The following is a 16,778-nucleotide window of genomic DNA, read 5'->3' on the forward strand; positions in this document are numbered from 1 at the left end:
ACGGAATTTAGAACTCTTCCCTTCTAATATGAGTGTTTTAAACTTAGTTGTATTTCATGTACCCGGAATAAAGTAAAGAATGGGAAAATGGATTTATAGAAGTGAAAAGTGACTCATTTTAAATTAAAGTATTAAGGTTAAATTTCACACTATATTGTGCATGTTTTTAATATTAAACATTAATAGATATTTTAAATTCCTTTTCTAAAAATAAAATTTTAAATACACCCATAATGATCTATGGGAAAAAAAAGATTTTGGGTTGATTTTTTGATGGTTATAGTTGACAATTCTAGTTTACCAACCTTCCAGAAAACAGAGCTCTTAAGGAATTTACTGATGAGTACTAAACAAACTCAACAAGAAAATATACTGGATCAGTCATTTTAAAGTTATAAATTCAGTGTTGTTGTTATGTGCCATTGAGTAGGACCCGACTGATAGCCATCCCTCCTTGGGTTTTCAAGGTGATATCACTATGGAAGTAGATTGCCCAACCTTCCTTCGGAGGAGTGGCTGGTGAGTTTGAACTGCCAGCCTTCTGGTTAGCAGCTATTGCCTTAGGCATTAACTACAACTTCTTGTCTTGAAATACTGTAAGTGCTAAATATAATCAATTCAGTACGAATTATGGCACAGAAAAATGTAAATACAATTGAAATTCTTTTTTAAACAGAGAGAAGTGTTCAATATAAAGTTAAGGAAAAAAAATTCCTCTGGTATCATTAAGAAGTTCCCCAAACAACTATCTGTAAATGCTAGGGGACTCTATTATCTTTTCTAATGATTCTTTCATTTCTACATCTTTCTACTCATAAGTAGTGTTTAACTAAAACAGTTTAAATCCATGCTACATACATTTATTTCTTTTGCTTATCTGATTAATTCAAGCTAAAATTCTCAGTACTTACCAAGATATTTTAAATTTCTAGCAGATGATCATTAGTATGCTATTGGATTGTAGTTTTAAGTGTAAAAAATAGAAGGGAAGCAACAAAAATTTAACTGCACAGTTTCCACAGAAGTGACTGTCTGGCTTCATGTGATGATGTAATATCTACTGCTTTCTCATTCCAAATGAGTCATACTAAAGACTTTCTCTCACCTCCCTGCCAATTGAATATTTCTTCACAACTTTAAAGAAAGAATATGTTCTTTTATTAAAAAAAAAAAAAAAAAACTCATGACACACATACACACACAAACATACACTCACACAGGTTTGCTGTTGGTGTTCTTTTTTGTGTTAAACCCCAAAATTGGATATTCCCAAGGGGCCGAATTAGTCACTATTTGGGTTTAGACTACATAACCATGGATAAGTTCAGACTGCCTTTTGAAATACTGGCCTTATTAGACAATCAGAAATCAGGATAATTACACAAAATAAACAGAATAAAATGTTTCTAAAGCAAGGTAAAAATATAGAACTGGCAACAACAAAATAACAATTTTAAATCAAAGCTGCTCATTGAACCAGTCTTCAGTCCATTTATCACACACCATCCTGAAGAATGGCAATATTTTTTACAATATTCACCTTCTTTTCTAAGACATCAGAAGTCACCAGAGCTGTAAATTCTGAAAACCTTCAATAATTTATGTGGCAGATAATTTTTATGGTCCAATTGCTGTTTTTGCTTCCATAGACAACGCTGGTTCTTTGGGTTCTTGCTTAACTTGGCTCTCAGAAATGGTACCTCCTGCAGTTTCTTCAACTTTAAAACCAAACAAAGGAAAAACCCTTAAGATTAATATACTTTATAACATTGGAGCCTTTTGAATTACATAAATTTAGAAGCAAACCACAAACTAGTAGCTTGGAAAAAGAACCAAGTAATTTAGAAAAGTAGTTGGTATATTTGAGAACTCAGTGCTTCTGACATGACATCTTAATAGTCATTCCTAACAAATTACTTCAGTACAATTTTAGTAATGAAAAAAGGAGACAGAAAATTTATATAAAGTTAGTTTCTTCTAAAGTGGCCTATAATTTGATAAAATTGTAACATCACATATTTAAACTTAACCATGCTTTAAAACATGTATGAATAGAGGTAAGGAAGCCTCCCATTAGTTAAAAAATTATTTGTTTTGCTGTTTGCAGGCACATGTACTATAAATCCATGATGTGTAACCATACCCATGTAGTATCATATGTGGTCATATATCATGGAAAATTTTCCCTCCCTTAAGGAACTGGACTACCTAAGTATTTTAGGGGGGGAAAAAAAGAGTCACATCTTAACTGATAGCTCTGACTTAGTTGTCTGAGCTATGTTATTTGCTGTCCTAAAACATTCCATAATGTTATTACCATTCTGATTTCAAAGCACTTAATGACTAAATTAATTTAAATGTAGTAAACCAGCACTACTATTATAAACTGGTAAGTGAGATATCTAATTTCAAATCTTCATCTTTCTTAGGAATATTAATTTTTCAGTTGCTGAAGGGGACAAGGATTAAGGAGACCATATTTGCTCAGAAAAGTGTGTTGAACATAACTAATTTTTGTCACATAGAGCTATATTGGAGTTCAGCCCCCACACAGAGAATCAGTCAGTACAGGCTAGATTTGAGAGACTCTAAGAATTTATATCCAGTTTAACTATCCCCTCAGATTATGATCTAACTTGAAAAATCATAGAACTTTGGATTCAAAGATTTAAAACAATTTGGGTTAGAGTTCCCAGAAATAACTTGGTGCAACACAAAAGGAAGAAGCATATTACAATGGAAAGAAGCATACATTCAATGCAATCCCAACCCAGATCCCATCAACATGCTTTAAGGACACTGAAAAACCAATCATTAATTTTATTTGGAAAGGAGAGAGACCTTGGATAAACAACACTATTGAAGAAGAACAACAAAGTAGGAGGTCTCACACTCCCAGATCTCAAAACCTACTATACAGCCACAGTAGTCGAAGCAGCCTGGTATTGGTACAACAGACACATAGACCAGTGGAACAGAATTGAGAACCCAGAAATAGATCCATCGGCCTACAGTCAGCTGATTTTTGACAAAGGGCTAAAATCCATTAAATGGGAAAGAGATGGTCTCTTTTAACAAATGGTGCTGGCAAAACTGGATATCCATTTGCAGAAAAATGAAACAAGATCTCTACCTCACATCATACACAAAAACTAACTCCAGATGGATCAAAGACTTAAATGTGAAACCTAAAACTATAAAGTTCATCAAGGGAAAATTAGGGGCAAATTTTGGGACCCTAATTTATGGCATAAACAGGTTGTCAAGCACAACCCAAAATGCTCAAACAGCAGAAGATAAACTAGATGAACGGGACCTTCTAAAAATTAAAATTTTTATGTGCTTCAAGACTTCTCCAAAAGAGTAAAATGAGAACCTACAGACTGGGAAGAAATATTCAGCAACAACGTATCTGACAAGGGACTTATCTCTAATATTTATAGAGAACTCCCACACCTCAACAACAAAAAGACAAACAATCCAATTCAAAAATGGGCAGAAGACATCCTCACCAAAGAGGATATTCAGGCAGCTAACAAACACATAAAGAAATGTTCATGATCATTAGCCATTAGAGAGATGCAAATCAAAACAAGACACCATCTTGCCCTAGCACTAATAGCAAAGTTCAACAAGACAGAAAACAACAAATGCTGGTGAGGATGTGGAGAGATTGGGAGTCTCACACACTGCTGGTGGGACTATAAAATGATGCAACCACGGTGGAAAACAGTATGATGATTCCTTAAAAAGTTGGAAATAGAAATACCATTTGATCCAGCAATCCCATTACTAGGTATATATCCTAAAGAAGAGAGAGCCAGGACAAGAACAGATATATGCACACCCATGTTTACTGCAGCACTATTTACAATAGCAAAAAGATGAAAACAAACTAGTGCCCATCAACAGAAGAATGGATAACCAAACTATGGTACATATAGCAATGGAATACTATGCAACACTCAAGAATAATGTAGAATCTGCAGAACACCGCACAACGTGGATGAACTTGGAGGACATTATGCTGAGCGAAATAAGTCAGTCACAAAAGGACAAATATTGTATTAGTCCATTATTGTAAAAAGTCATGGAGAGGTTTATACATGGAAAGAAACTTTGTTGGTTATGGGGGTGGAGAGGGGAGAGGGGAGAGAACACTGAAAAAAATTTTAAAATGATAAAACAAAATAAAAATGAAATGAAAGAGACTAAATCCAGATCCCTCTAACCTCATGGCTGATGCCTTAATGTTACTCTAGCAAATTTCACCCAGCACTTTACTTCTTTCATTCAAACAAATACCTGCTCCCAAACTACATGGACCTGTATCACTGCCAGTCTGAGAGCAGGAATCCAGCACCTCCATGAGGACTTCCACAAATAACTCACAATATAGTAGTCTCCAACAAGTCTATTACCTGAAATTTTATAAACTTCTCTGTATGTAATACTAGATCTTAGACATACATAATAAATCTTAGATTACATACATAATAAATTGTCTACTAGTTATATTTTTTCCAACCTTTATTAACTGACAATAAATGCTTTGTTTTTCTGTGATAACCAGTGTATCAGTGCACTTTTTCTTGAACAGACCTAGTGCTCTACTAAAAGATATTTGATGCTATGGATACTTAGGAAAATTGCTCCAGGTTTGTGAAGCATGAGGCGACGCATCTTTGTATACTCATAAGTTTGGCTGGTGTCACTGTAGCCATAACAAAGCACAAAAGAAATGCCTAGATATGGGAAAGAGAAAATAAGCTGTTCTTTAAAGGTCCTCTGAGAATTTTAGACTATATTGTTTACTTTTAGTCATCTTTTAAAAAAAAAAAGAAAGAAAAGAATGGAAAGAAGCTTTGGAGGCAGGCAGACATGGTTTTAAATCCTTTCTCTGTCACTTCCTATATGTGAGTTTTATGCAATTACTTGTCTGAGCCTGGGAATCACCATGTATTGTGAGGAACAACATCAAATATCTCATGGGGTTGTAAGGATTTATTCATGTACATTCATTCTTTCTCTCTCTCTTGCACTAAACTTCCTCAGAGGCCCAAATCTGGTAGTTACAACAGCCATAGCCCTCTGCCAGAGCATCATAAAAGTAATGCTTCCAGTGAACTTGGAGGACATTATGCTGAGTGAAATAAGCACAGAAGAGCAAATATTCTATTAGTCCATTACTGTAAAAAGTCAAGGGAAGGTTTATACATAGAAGGAAACTTTCTTTGTTGGTTACCAGGGATGGGAGGGGCAGGAAGGGAAAATTTCTAGATAGGTTGGGGGGCGGAAATACACACACACACACACACACACACACAAAGATTATTAGTGGTTACCAGGGGTAAGAGGGAGGGGGAAAGGAGAAACTTTTGCATGGAGGGCATTGATCTCATGCTAATAGGTGGTGAAAGATTTTGGAATAGAATAGCAATAATGGTGGAACAACATTAAAAATGTAATCAGTGTCCCTGAGCTGTAAATTGGGAAGTAGTTATGTTAACAAATGCCTTGTTGTGTATATTGTCACCGCAATAAAAGTAAAAAGAAAAAAAAAAAAAGTAATGCTTTTTACATCAGGGGGATTGCAATCAATATCATGAAACAAAATGTGTGTTAACTGTTGAATGGAAAATGAATTTGTTCTATAAACTTTCACCCAAATCACTAAAATAATAATAGTAATAATAATGCTTTTAATAAATTTAAAAGACAGTGACTCTTTCCTGGAAGGAGCTATCTCAGAGTTTTCTTTATTCAAAAGAATGATAACTAAGAATGGAGAGAAATAATTCATAAGTTCTGAGAATAACTTCTGTAAGTATTTTGTTCTTTAAAACCAAAGTGTAAATCTTTTCCCACAAAAGTGCCCAATTCAGAACAATCTGCATGAAAAGACGTGACATGGCACCCAAATCAGATACACACAAAAAGATGTGACGTAGTTATTTCAAGTGGTAGTTAACAGAGTTCACCACTATGTTAACTGGGTTGGTTACAAAGTGAAAGGAGCAAAGACTTGGATTAAATCCAACTCCCCAAGTCTTATTAATTTCATTTCGAGTTCCACAGAATTCAACATTATGTCTAAATAACTCAAAATCTTTCTTTTAACCTTTATATCTACCCATTTCATTCCAGTTTTCTTGGTTTGTGTGTGTGTGTATGTGTGTAAATACACACAAATATAAATTTTTTCATAATAATCTTCCATTTTGATTTCATACCACTAGTGATTTTTGATGGAAAACAAGGCTGTTAGGGGATGAATATTTTTGATGGAGCTATGTAATGAGAAATAAAGAAAAGCAAAAATAAAGCTTTAAAGTTATTAAATTCATGCTAAAGGAAAATTTCTCTTTCTCCCACAATTTTAGTTGATTTATATATTTTAAAAACAGTGGGTAGAAATGATAGAGTTATCTATGGTTTGATATAGTGATGATAATCCATAAAGGGAAAACAAACAAGAAAGTAACATCATAAGTTGATTTTAACTTACTAAGAGTGGGATGGCTGTCTATAATCCGTATTGGAATGGTCTGCACATCTCCCAACAGAATCTGAGGAACACTTTCTTCCAAATTTTCTGTATCCTCAATATCCCCAACTTCCACTAGCTGATCCATTGCAATTAGATTCTGATCTGGTCCTGGAGGGCTACCCACGGCAGAGGCAGTATTACTGTTTTGCATTAGGTCTGTGTCTGTTTGAAGGCTATGACTTTGACCAAGCAGTAAAGAATTGGTATTCATTACAGCACTTCCTAATGCATCCAGAAGTCTTGAAGGACTGGAGGAGAGGTGGTTGTTTACTGATATTAGAGCCGGTGGTGGTTCGTCAGAAGAGGTGAATCTTGATTGTGACTGCAAACCCTTTTAAACAAAAAGGGTTATATCAAAATGTTTAAATTTATTATGTACAACATTCTCATAGGCTATATTGTTCTTCTGACACAAAATTGAAACAAATAAATATAAGACTATAAAAATAAGAACCAAACCCACTGCCATCAACTCATAGCAATCCAACAGGACAGAGTAGAACCATCCCATAGAATTTCCAAGGCTGTCAATCTTTATAGAAGCAAACTGTCACATCTTTCTCCCTGGTTTGAACTGCTGGCCTTTTGGTTAACAGCAGAGCCCATAACCACTGCACCACCAGGGCTATTTTATAAGAGTATAACCTACTGCCATCGAGTCAATTTGACTCATAGCATCCCTATGAGAGGATATTTACTAACAAATATTAAGTAATGACAGAAACTAGAACCAAGGGAAAAGTAGAGCAATTTAATTTTATTGCATTTGTAGTCAACTTCATTTTTTTTCAAAACATACTGTTTGAATTATCATCTTAAATCAAAACACAAACAGGTCAGAAAATTAATGAAAATATCTTTGATCATTATAATAATTCTGTAACAACTTTCTGAGAATCTCTATGAAAAGAAAAGAGGAGATAAAGAAAAAGGGACTCAAACTACGCTATTTCACTGGGTACCTACCTGCAGTTGTGCAAATATTTTGGGCTGAAAGGAGGAAAGTGAGGAGAGTAAGTGGGCTGGCTCTGGAGACAAAGAACTCCTTGTCTGATTTGATTCCATTTTGGTGGTAATTGATTCCCCTGGTGAATTTCCTAAGTTGTATCAAAAAATAAATTGTTAAAATACAGAATCATTTCTATAAACTTCTAGGAAATAAGGTCAAAGGTATGCATAGGACTTTAAGACATCATCTAGTCCACTATTTCTAGAACCTGGCAGAACATCTAAATCATTCAGGGAACTTTAAAAAATATATATAGATTCCTAGGTTCAACCTCACTGATTTTAATTCAGCAGAGCTATGATGATACCTGGAAAACTGTATTTTTTTATTTGAAAGACTATGTATCTGACTATTCTCCAGGTTATGATGATAAAACATACCTAAACTTTTCCAGATGAGTGAAACCTATTGAGCTTCTCAATTACAAAGACCAAATTTAACTCTTCTTTTATAGACAAAGGACAATGCCTGGCATGAAATAAGTCTTCAAGAATAGCAGTACTAAATTTCTTTCAATAACTTATTTCAAATTAATTGTTCTTAGGTGAACTTGAATCATTCTCGGGTAATTCTTACAAGGTAACCCAAATATAGTAATCTCTTCAATTTAATCAACAATCAATTATTTTTAGTTTACAGTGGTAGAAAAATGTCATTGATTAAAGCTAGAGTTACATAGCCAATTAATGTAATTGCTGTCAATAAATTATATATCTGAAAAATTGAAATGGCAAAAGTTGTGTGATAGATGTATTTATAACAGCAACAACAAGAACAAAAAGAGTTGCTGCTGAAGCTTCTTATATAGAACTAAACAACCCATGGGATTTGGTTTCTTGACTTGGAAGTTTAGGGTCATGGTTTCATGGGACATCCCAGTTAAATGACCTACTAATGTGCTTCATGCTTCTGTTCTATCTCCTAGTTTATTGTACAGTGCCTAGGGTCTTAAAAGCTTGCAAGCAGCCATCCAACGTATAACAATTGGTTTCTATTAAACTGGAGCAATAGAGAAAGAAGAGTCAGGAATAGGAGGAGGAAATGGAATATGTGGCTAATTGCCTCCATGAACAACTGCCTCCTTTCCCATGAGACAAGAAGTGGATGGTGCCCAGCTACCATTACTGAGTATTTTGATCAAAGATTCTTTAGAATAATCTTTAATCCAAAGGGGGAGAATGTAGAACAGAATTTCTGGAGCCATGGAGGCTGGATAAACCCTTGAAACTGTTGCTCTCAGATAATCTTTAACCCTTAAACCAAAAACATCCCCTGAAGTCATCAAAACCAAACAACAGTTTAGCTTAACTAGTAAAGAATGTCTGCCTTGAGCATTGAGTTCTTTTGAGATCTGCAGCAACTCAAAAGACTAGACAGTAAACACAGGGGGGTAGTGAGTTTATGCTAACAGAGGGACAAGTTGGAAAAGGAGGGTGAGAATGGTAACCAATGTCACTGAATTCAGTGAAGAATGTAATCAATGTCACTGAATTGTACATGTAGAAAAAGTTTAATTGCTGTTATGTTCCGGTAGGTGTATTCTCAACAATAAGAAAAAGAAATTATTTTTAAAAAACCCAATTATCGAAAAATATTTACTGCTTCCATATAGTAGCTGAGTAAATTAAAAAATGGTCCCGTTGTCAATCACAGGTGGATTTAAATGCTGGCTTTTCTGTTTAACATATTGTTTAACTTGGTTTCCAAAACTCACTTTCCTCATTCATAAAATCAGGATAATAAGAGTATTTTTCTCAAAGAATCACTGAGAAGATTAAACAGGACTCTCACATTTCTTGGCTTCTTCATTTCTTATATCCTTCTACTTTACTATGCTGCATCCCCTGGATTATTCTATCTCTAAATCTCTCATTCAAACCTCTCATTCTCTGATCACAACTTCTTATTTTTCCAGAGATTTTACTTAGATACTCCACTACAATTGTTTTCCAACTTCCTTGGAACCTCCAGTCTACTGGTGTGGTGTAGTAAATTACTTAGTGTGGCTTTTCTACCCATAAGTCTTTGTAAACTCCAAGGTGGGATTTTCTATGAGCAACTGAGGAGCTCCTGATTGCTGAAGTTGTCCACCTGGAGTATTTCTGTTGGGAGTGGCACAAAACAATGTTCTGGGAGGTGCCCACTCTCAGGTGCTTAGAGTTTTGATGCTATGATTGGCTAGTTTGACCACCCTGCCGGGCTCAAAAGGAGGCCTCCTAGAGGCAGAAGTCTGTCTGACTGCTGGTTGAGGAAGACATGCTGCCGAGAGAGACACGTGCCCCTGAAAGAGACATGCATTGCTGAGTGAGACACCGAGGGACCAGCACTGATGGGAAAGAGACTGTGAGAGACTGTTGGCTGAGGGATGGTGGACTGGGAGAGAGACTGAGCTTTTTTCCTGAACTTGAAGTGTAACCTGGTGCTTCCCTAATAAACCCCGTAATCTGTGTGTTCTGTGTGGCCACTGCAGCGAATTATCGAACCCAGGAGAGAGGTGGTGGGTGCTTTGGGAGGAACGGTTGGTGAAAGGGCTGGAGGGAGGCAGCATGTCTGGCCTTGTAGGAATAGGCCTTGGGTTACTGCTGGTAATCATGTCTTCCTCTTGTAGGGTTAGAGGAGGTCGGAACATGTGGCCTCCTTGCCGTTTTTGTAACTGGTCCTGCAATTTTCCTCATATTTATTAAACTTTGCCTCTATAAAATTCTTTCCCCATGCAGTTTATAGTTTTATAGTCCTAGGTTTATAGTTCAGTCACTTTCCTGAAAATACCCTAAACTTCCTTGCCTCTCTGCCCTTTAATGTTATTCTCCTGGAAAAGCCCTTCCTTTGCCTAAGCATAGGAAGCTAAGTGCTATTAAAAAAGAAATTCACTACTACCACTAATTCATGGCCACCATTCCAGTCCACTCCACTAAAATGGCTCTAACATTCAAGCTTTGCAAACTTGACCTCATGACCTTTTTTCTCTCCCTGGAATCCAGTAATAGCCCTGGTTGAAACTCAGGACAATAACCACATCCATTCAATCATACTTTTGAAATAATTTTTAAATCAGCTTAATTCCATTATAAGTGCTACCAACTGTAGTATAAACTGCTGTCATCCTTCATCTGAACAGGTGTATTGGCCTCCCAAGCCTGTTTTGCTTATCCAGATTTATCTCTAAGCATTATCTATGTAGAACCTACATTAGCTTTCTTATCTTTCTTGAACATGACAAATTCTTTCTTGCTTCAGAGACTCTGCACAAGCTATTTACTTCTTCAATTGGCAAATGTCTGTTCATTCTTCAAGTCTTAACTTGGAAGCCACCTTCTCAAATTCACTTTCCTGCCTCCTGGACTGAGTTAGATGTTTCTATCACTATTTCCACGCAACTTTGAAAAATTCTCTAATGGCACTTTTCATGTTGTTAGATGCCATCAAGTTCTTTTTCACTCATAGCAACTCTATGTACAACAGAAAAAAATGCTGCCTGATACTGCACCATCCACATAATCATTGCAGTTTGAGGCCACTGTTGCAGCCACTGTGTCACTCTATCTCACTGAAGGTCTTCCTCTTTTTCGCTAACCCTCTACTTCACCAAGCTGGATGTCCTTCTCCACAGACTGGTCCCTCCTGGTAACATGTCTACAGTATGTGAGACAATGTCTCACCACCCTCTTTTCTATGGAGCATTCCGGCATACTCCTTCCAAGACTGATTTATTCGTTCATCTGGCAGTCCATGGTATACTCAATATTCTTTGCCAGCATCATAATTCAAAGGCATCGATTCTTCCTTGATCTTCCTAATTCCTTGTCCAGTTTTGCATATGAGGTGATTAAAAACATCATGGCTTGGGTCAGGCATACCTTAGCTGTCAAAGTGAAATCTATGCTTTTGAATACTTTAAAGAAGTCTTTTGCAGCAGATTTGCTTAATGTAACATGTCATTTGATTTCTTGACTACTACTTCCATGTTGACTGTGGATCCAAGTAAAATGAAATCTGAGACAATTTCAAGACACTACTTGTCTGTCAGTTTGTCACATTGTGGTGGCTTTCACGTTGCTGTGATGCTGGAAGGTATGCCACTGGTATTTCATATACCAGCAGGGTCACCATGGTGGACAGGTTTCAGCAGAGCTTCCAGACTAAGACAGACTAGGAAGAAGGATCTGGTTATCTACTTCTGAAAAAAATTGGCCAGTAAAAACCTTATGGATAGCAGTGGCATTCTTCATAATAGTAACTAATTAGAAAATAAGTGAGAAAGTGTCCTTTCAACTTGTTAGACTTAAATTCTATGACATGGGAAACCTACCTGTTCTTTTCTATGCCCAGCATTTAGCATAGTGAGTAAAAAGTGTTGAATTAATGAATAATGCTACCACATTATTCTGCAGGCAAAGTGACTCTTAAAGATGAAAAAGTGGAAAAATAAAGAAATAATTGTACTATATATACATTCATTGATTCATCCTAAAGAATTTATTTAGCTATTACTTTTCAGCAGGCATTATGCTAAGAATTAAGTATATTACGTATTAAAAAAAAAAAAAAAAAATCCCTGCCCCTGATGACTTCAAATCAAAATGACAGATACAGGCACACAAACAAAGGTTAGCACATTAAATGCAGTGATAAATACAAAAAAGTGAATATTTAACTTTCTATTGGGGGTGAAGTTAAGAAAGCATTTAAAGCCAAAGAGATCTCTTTTTGAGTAGTGAGAGAAGTTTGCTAAGCAGTGAAGGAGAGAAGACATTTCCAGAAGAGAGAAGAAGACAAGCAACAGGACTGAAACAAGCCTAGAATATTGAGATAGAAATGAAACAGATGAGAAATAGCAAACCATTTGAAACAGGTGTCAGTTTACAGGTCAGAGTATCTTAAAGTTGTTAGTAAAGAATTAGCCTGACTTTCTAGGTCACTTTGCTAGTAATCAGCCTCAAATTTTCAGTCATAAAGAAGTATGAAAGCTGGGTATAGAAGGAAATTTAAATAGTTAGAAATATTTTGATAAACACTAAAGTAGTTGCTCTTGCCTCTTTGAACCATGGTTTCTTCATTTATAATGTTTGATTAGACAATATAATATCTTACACTCCTTCTAGTTTTAACACTCTTTGTTTTTATATTTTAAATATATTCAAGATAACCTGCCTTCTGCAAATGTAACTGTCACAGTCTCTCGGAGAATATTTCCATTATCTGTAGTCCATTGGAGCTGAAATGGGAACATTCATTTCAGTAAATATAATACAGCATTTATATCAAAAAATATTTTAAAACATCAATAGAACTATCATATTTCATTCAATTATAGTAATAATAGTGTTTTATTCTGTAACTATTGTCTTCACTTGGTCATATTTTCAAAGTACAAGTATACCTCACTATCCAAAGACACCTGGCTACCAAGCTTGGAAAGAAAGAATTTGGAAAGCAAGTTCAGATGGCAAGGAAAACTACTAATTAAATATGCTTTAGTTCCTGAATTCTGGATACTGAATAAATGACAACTTTGGCTAACAAGAAATAGTAGCTCTAGTTTAAAAAATATAAAAATCTAAATCTATTCAGTTACTAAGTTTGGATAGTAAGAGATTAGAGAATAAAAGATATTGCTACTGAGATTTTAATTCTATAATCACTGCAAGTACTGAAATTTGTAGTTACTAGGTAATTACAGTAATCTTCTGAGTAGGAAAATTTTTCATAGAAATGACTAAGATTCGGGGAAAACTACAATATCACAGTATGAGGTGAAATCGCTATCTATGGGTGACATATGGAAGCAACATCATCATGTTATATACTCAAGTCTGAACTATTCTACTTAAACTTGCCCATCTATTTTAGAAAAAGTGGGAGATACATATATAGTCAGCACTCAATAAACATCTGTTAAATGAATAAGTCACATTTTTTACAGAGATAAAATGTTTCCTTTTAAATGAATATTATTATCATTATTATCATAGTCAGTTAAAAATTCACCAATTTTTCCTTCTTATGAGAGTACTAACAACATTTAGGTCAAGTCATCATCTGAGAACTCCTAGCTGTTATATTTTAAGAAAAAGATACCATTATTGTTTTCTTTATCACAGTTTTTATAGATGGCCTAATAGTAATCATCCCTACTAGGCCAGACAGTTAACAGAAGCTAAGAAAGAGTCTGTAACAAAACAAGGAATTACAATTGTAATCATACCGTTGCTGGAATAATCTGTGAATTATATATCATATCTCCATTTCTCAAGGATTTCTGTACCTCATGGATGTGGTTTTTTATATCATTTACAGTTGGAAAAAAAGATAAATTATGTCTTTCAGGTACCTCATCAGGTTTGAACAGTTCTCTTTCCACAAATTTTCTGTGGAGGATATAAAATATAAATATGAACTATATATAGCAATAAATTTTTAGACCAAAAGTGAGAAAGGCTCTCTTTTAGCATAAATATCTGTAAAATATGATTTCTAACTCTGAAATTAATTTGTCTATTTTTTACTTTTTCCATACATTAAATTATAGTATTCATGCAGATTAAAGAAATGTATTATTTTAATTGATTAAACATCTATATATCTTAGAGTGATATTTTACATTTATATAAATTAAATTTAAAAGAACCATTATTTTCAATTTGAATACAATAATGTTTTAGAATGCTTACTGTATCAGGTACTGTACTAAGCACACCACATCAATTATTCCCTTTAATACTTACTGTAATCCTGTGAGGTAGGTGTAACTATCATTCCCATTTTACAGATGGAACTGAGGACTACATAAAGGAAACAATAAAGTTTAACATATATCTGCTTTGTGCATTACATTCAGTAGACCAAATCACAGAGCTATTATACCTCTGTTCTTAAGACCCAGGTTTAAGAAACAGTGGAAGCCTTTATTGAATTTTGACTCTGTTCTAACAATGCCCCAATGGAAATAAATACACAATGCCTAAGAAGGCTGCTAAACAGTGAAACCATGTTATTAATTAAATAAAAATTCTAGGAAGTTCTCATTTTGTTATTCAGATCATATTACCCAATAACAAACAGGAATAAGGTCAGTTAAGTACCAGAAATCATGATGAAGAACACAGGTTGTAGAGTTAGACCCAGATTTCAGGTGTGCCTCTGTGTCTTAAGCCACTATTTAACCACTCTGAGTCTCCATTTCCTCATCTGTAAAATGGGGATAAAGATACCAACTTCATGGAGCTGTGGTAAGATTAAATGGAATTGTTCATGTAAAGCACATAGCACAATACCTGGCACACACAGTAAGTGTCTCTCCTCCTCCTTCTCATAATCATAATATTATAGGTTGAGTATCAATAAACTTAGGCTAGAGTGTTATAAATCAAATCTCATTAAACAAGGAACTATCCAAAATCTTCTGTTGTAATAAGAATTAACTGTTATTTCAAATAGCTTGAAATAAGTATTAACCTAGATTTTAAAAATCTTTGGTTCTACAAATTTTTTTAAACTGAAAAGGTATTTGTTACATAATTCAATCCATAAGTCATTTAGATCCAGTCCAATCTGACAAACATAAAAATACAATGTCTCAAATGAGTAATTAGAACTACAATAAGCTATGGTATACTATGGTTTGCCAAGCATTTCTGGAAAATGATCACTTTCTAAACAGGGTTATTTTAATAAATTAATAAATTTAATAAAATTAATAAATTTATTTTAATAAATTACTTATCTATTCTGATAGTATATATCCTGGAAAATGTTTATAATGTGAAGTGTATTATTTAAACCAACCAACTAAAATGTAAAAGAACAATTTATTTCTACTATACCTTAGCTGTTTCCTTACTGCATATACTTGTTCTATTCCCTGTGACACTAATTCTCTAATCTTATATGCTACTTGAGGATGTAGGCGTGAGGGTAATGCACAATTCTCATCTCTAATTGCATTTTCCTCTTCTTCAAGAGAAGACATAGGAAAAGGGCAAGGTGAAGAAGAAAGGCAGGAAGTCTCTAATTCATGATACTGATGAGCCTGCTGCGTAGGTAACTGTACATACCACCTGACAAGAGAAAATATTTAAAATTATTTTACTAGATGAAGGCAAGAATCATAATCATTTATGCTAATACTCTTAAAGAGAAGGGATAACCTTTTAAGAACAAAAACATATGATTATACATATAAAATTACAATGGTGCTCTGATTAATCCTTCTAAGAACTGCGTTTATACCCAATTAAATAAAAGTCCTTATAAACCTTTATAGAATTTTTCTGTGGCCCTAAAATTGAGGGGGAGAGTGCAGGGATTTGAGTATAAATTAAAATTGCATTTTAAATTTCATATTAAGTAAATTTTACCTCAAAGGCATATTATGTATCATCATCTTCTGAATTAAGTATTTTCCCATTTATCTACCATTTTTTCTGAATTACACCTCTGTGCTACCATCCTTCCAACCTACCATCCTTCCAATCAAAGAGGATATAATTCAGAGCCTGTCAAGACTGAGCTATGTGGGAGATTCTTCCCTCAAAGGAGCTCAACATAACCGCTTCCACAGGACTCCCAGCTCCTGTTGGCCCAATGAGGAAGAGAAATCAACTAAAAGGTGAGTACAGGTCTATGGTACAGTAGTGCAAAAAACAGATGCTAGGAAAATGAAATAATCTGGTATGATACTATTTTAATTGTTATTTTTGTACAAAATGCTTACAGTGACTGATATTGCATGAAATGGAGCCTATTTAAAAATTAAACACAATGTTTTCCAAACTGAAGGATCCAATTATTGACTCCATTCATTTTTCATATACCTAAAAGCTTTTTTAGAGATCACACAAAAGCTATATTCCATATACTTAACCCCATTATACAAAAGTAAAATCTTCACCTAAACTGACACATAGGAGCTCTGGTAGCGTAGTGCCTAAGGCATTTGACTGCTAACCAGAAGGCTGGTGCTTCAAACCCACCAGACACTCCTCGGAAGGAAGGTTGGGCAATCTACTTCCTTAATGATACTGCCTCGGAAACCCAAGGAGGGGTTGCTATGAATCAGGTCTGACTCGATGGCACATAACAACAACAACAACAAACTGACACATATAGGAAAGTTAGGAAGAAAACTAATACTCTTTCATATTTGGAATCTTAAGAAAAAGGTGTGAAACAGTTTTATTTAGGGCTTAGAATTCATTTCTAGCGGTTGCAAGTAATCAA

The 16,778-nt window shown here is 34.7% G+C and overlaps 1 protein-coding gene across 1 annotated transcript in view; it reads right to left on the reverse strand.

Moving 5' to 3' along the window:
* Positions 1-1,617: 1,617 nt before the first annotated feature.
* The window catches only part of CARF (calcium responsive transcription factor), a 40,467-nt gene continuing 25,306 nt past the window's right edge, over positions 1,618-16,778 (reverse strand). The window contains exons 9-14 of the mRNA XM_007935014.2: positions 15,383-15,616; positions 13,765-13,927; positions 12,711-12,774; positions 7,517-7,647; positions 6,509-6,881; positions 1,618-1,718 (exon numbers count right to left, since the gene is read on the reverse strand). Coding sequence (XP_007933205.1) covers positions 1,618-1,718; positions 6,509-6,881; positions 7,517-7,647; positions 12,711-12,774; positions 13,765-13,927; positions 15,383-15,616 — 1,066 coding nt within the window. The remainder of the gene's footprint in view (positions 1,719-6,508; positions 6,882-7,516; positions 7,648-12,710; positions 12,775-13,764; positions 13,928-15,382; positions 15,617-16,778) is intronic.

The sequence above is a fragment of the Orycteropus afer genome, unplaced genomic scaffold (genome assembly GCF_000298275.1).
Source record: "Orycteropus afer afer isolate SDZICR_OR568_19922 unplaced genomic scaffold, OryAfe1.0 scaffold00002, whole genome shotgun sequence".
Classification (NCBI taxonomy): Eukaryota; Metazoa; Chordata; class Mammalia; order Tubulidentata; family Orycteropodidae; genus Orycteropus; species Orycteropus afer.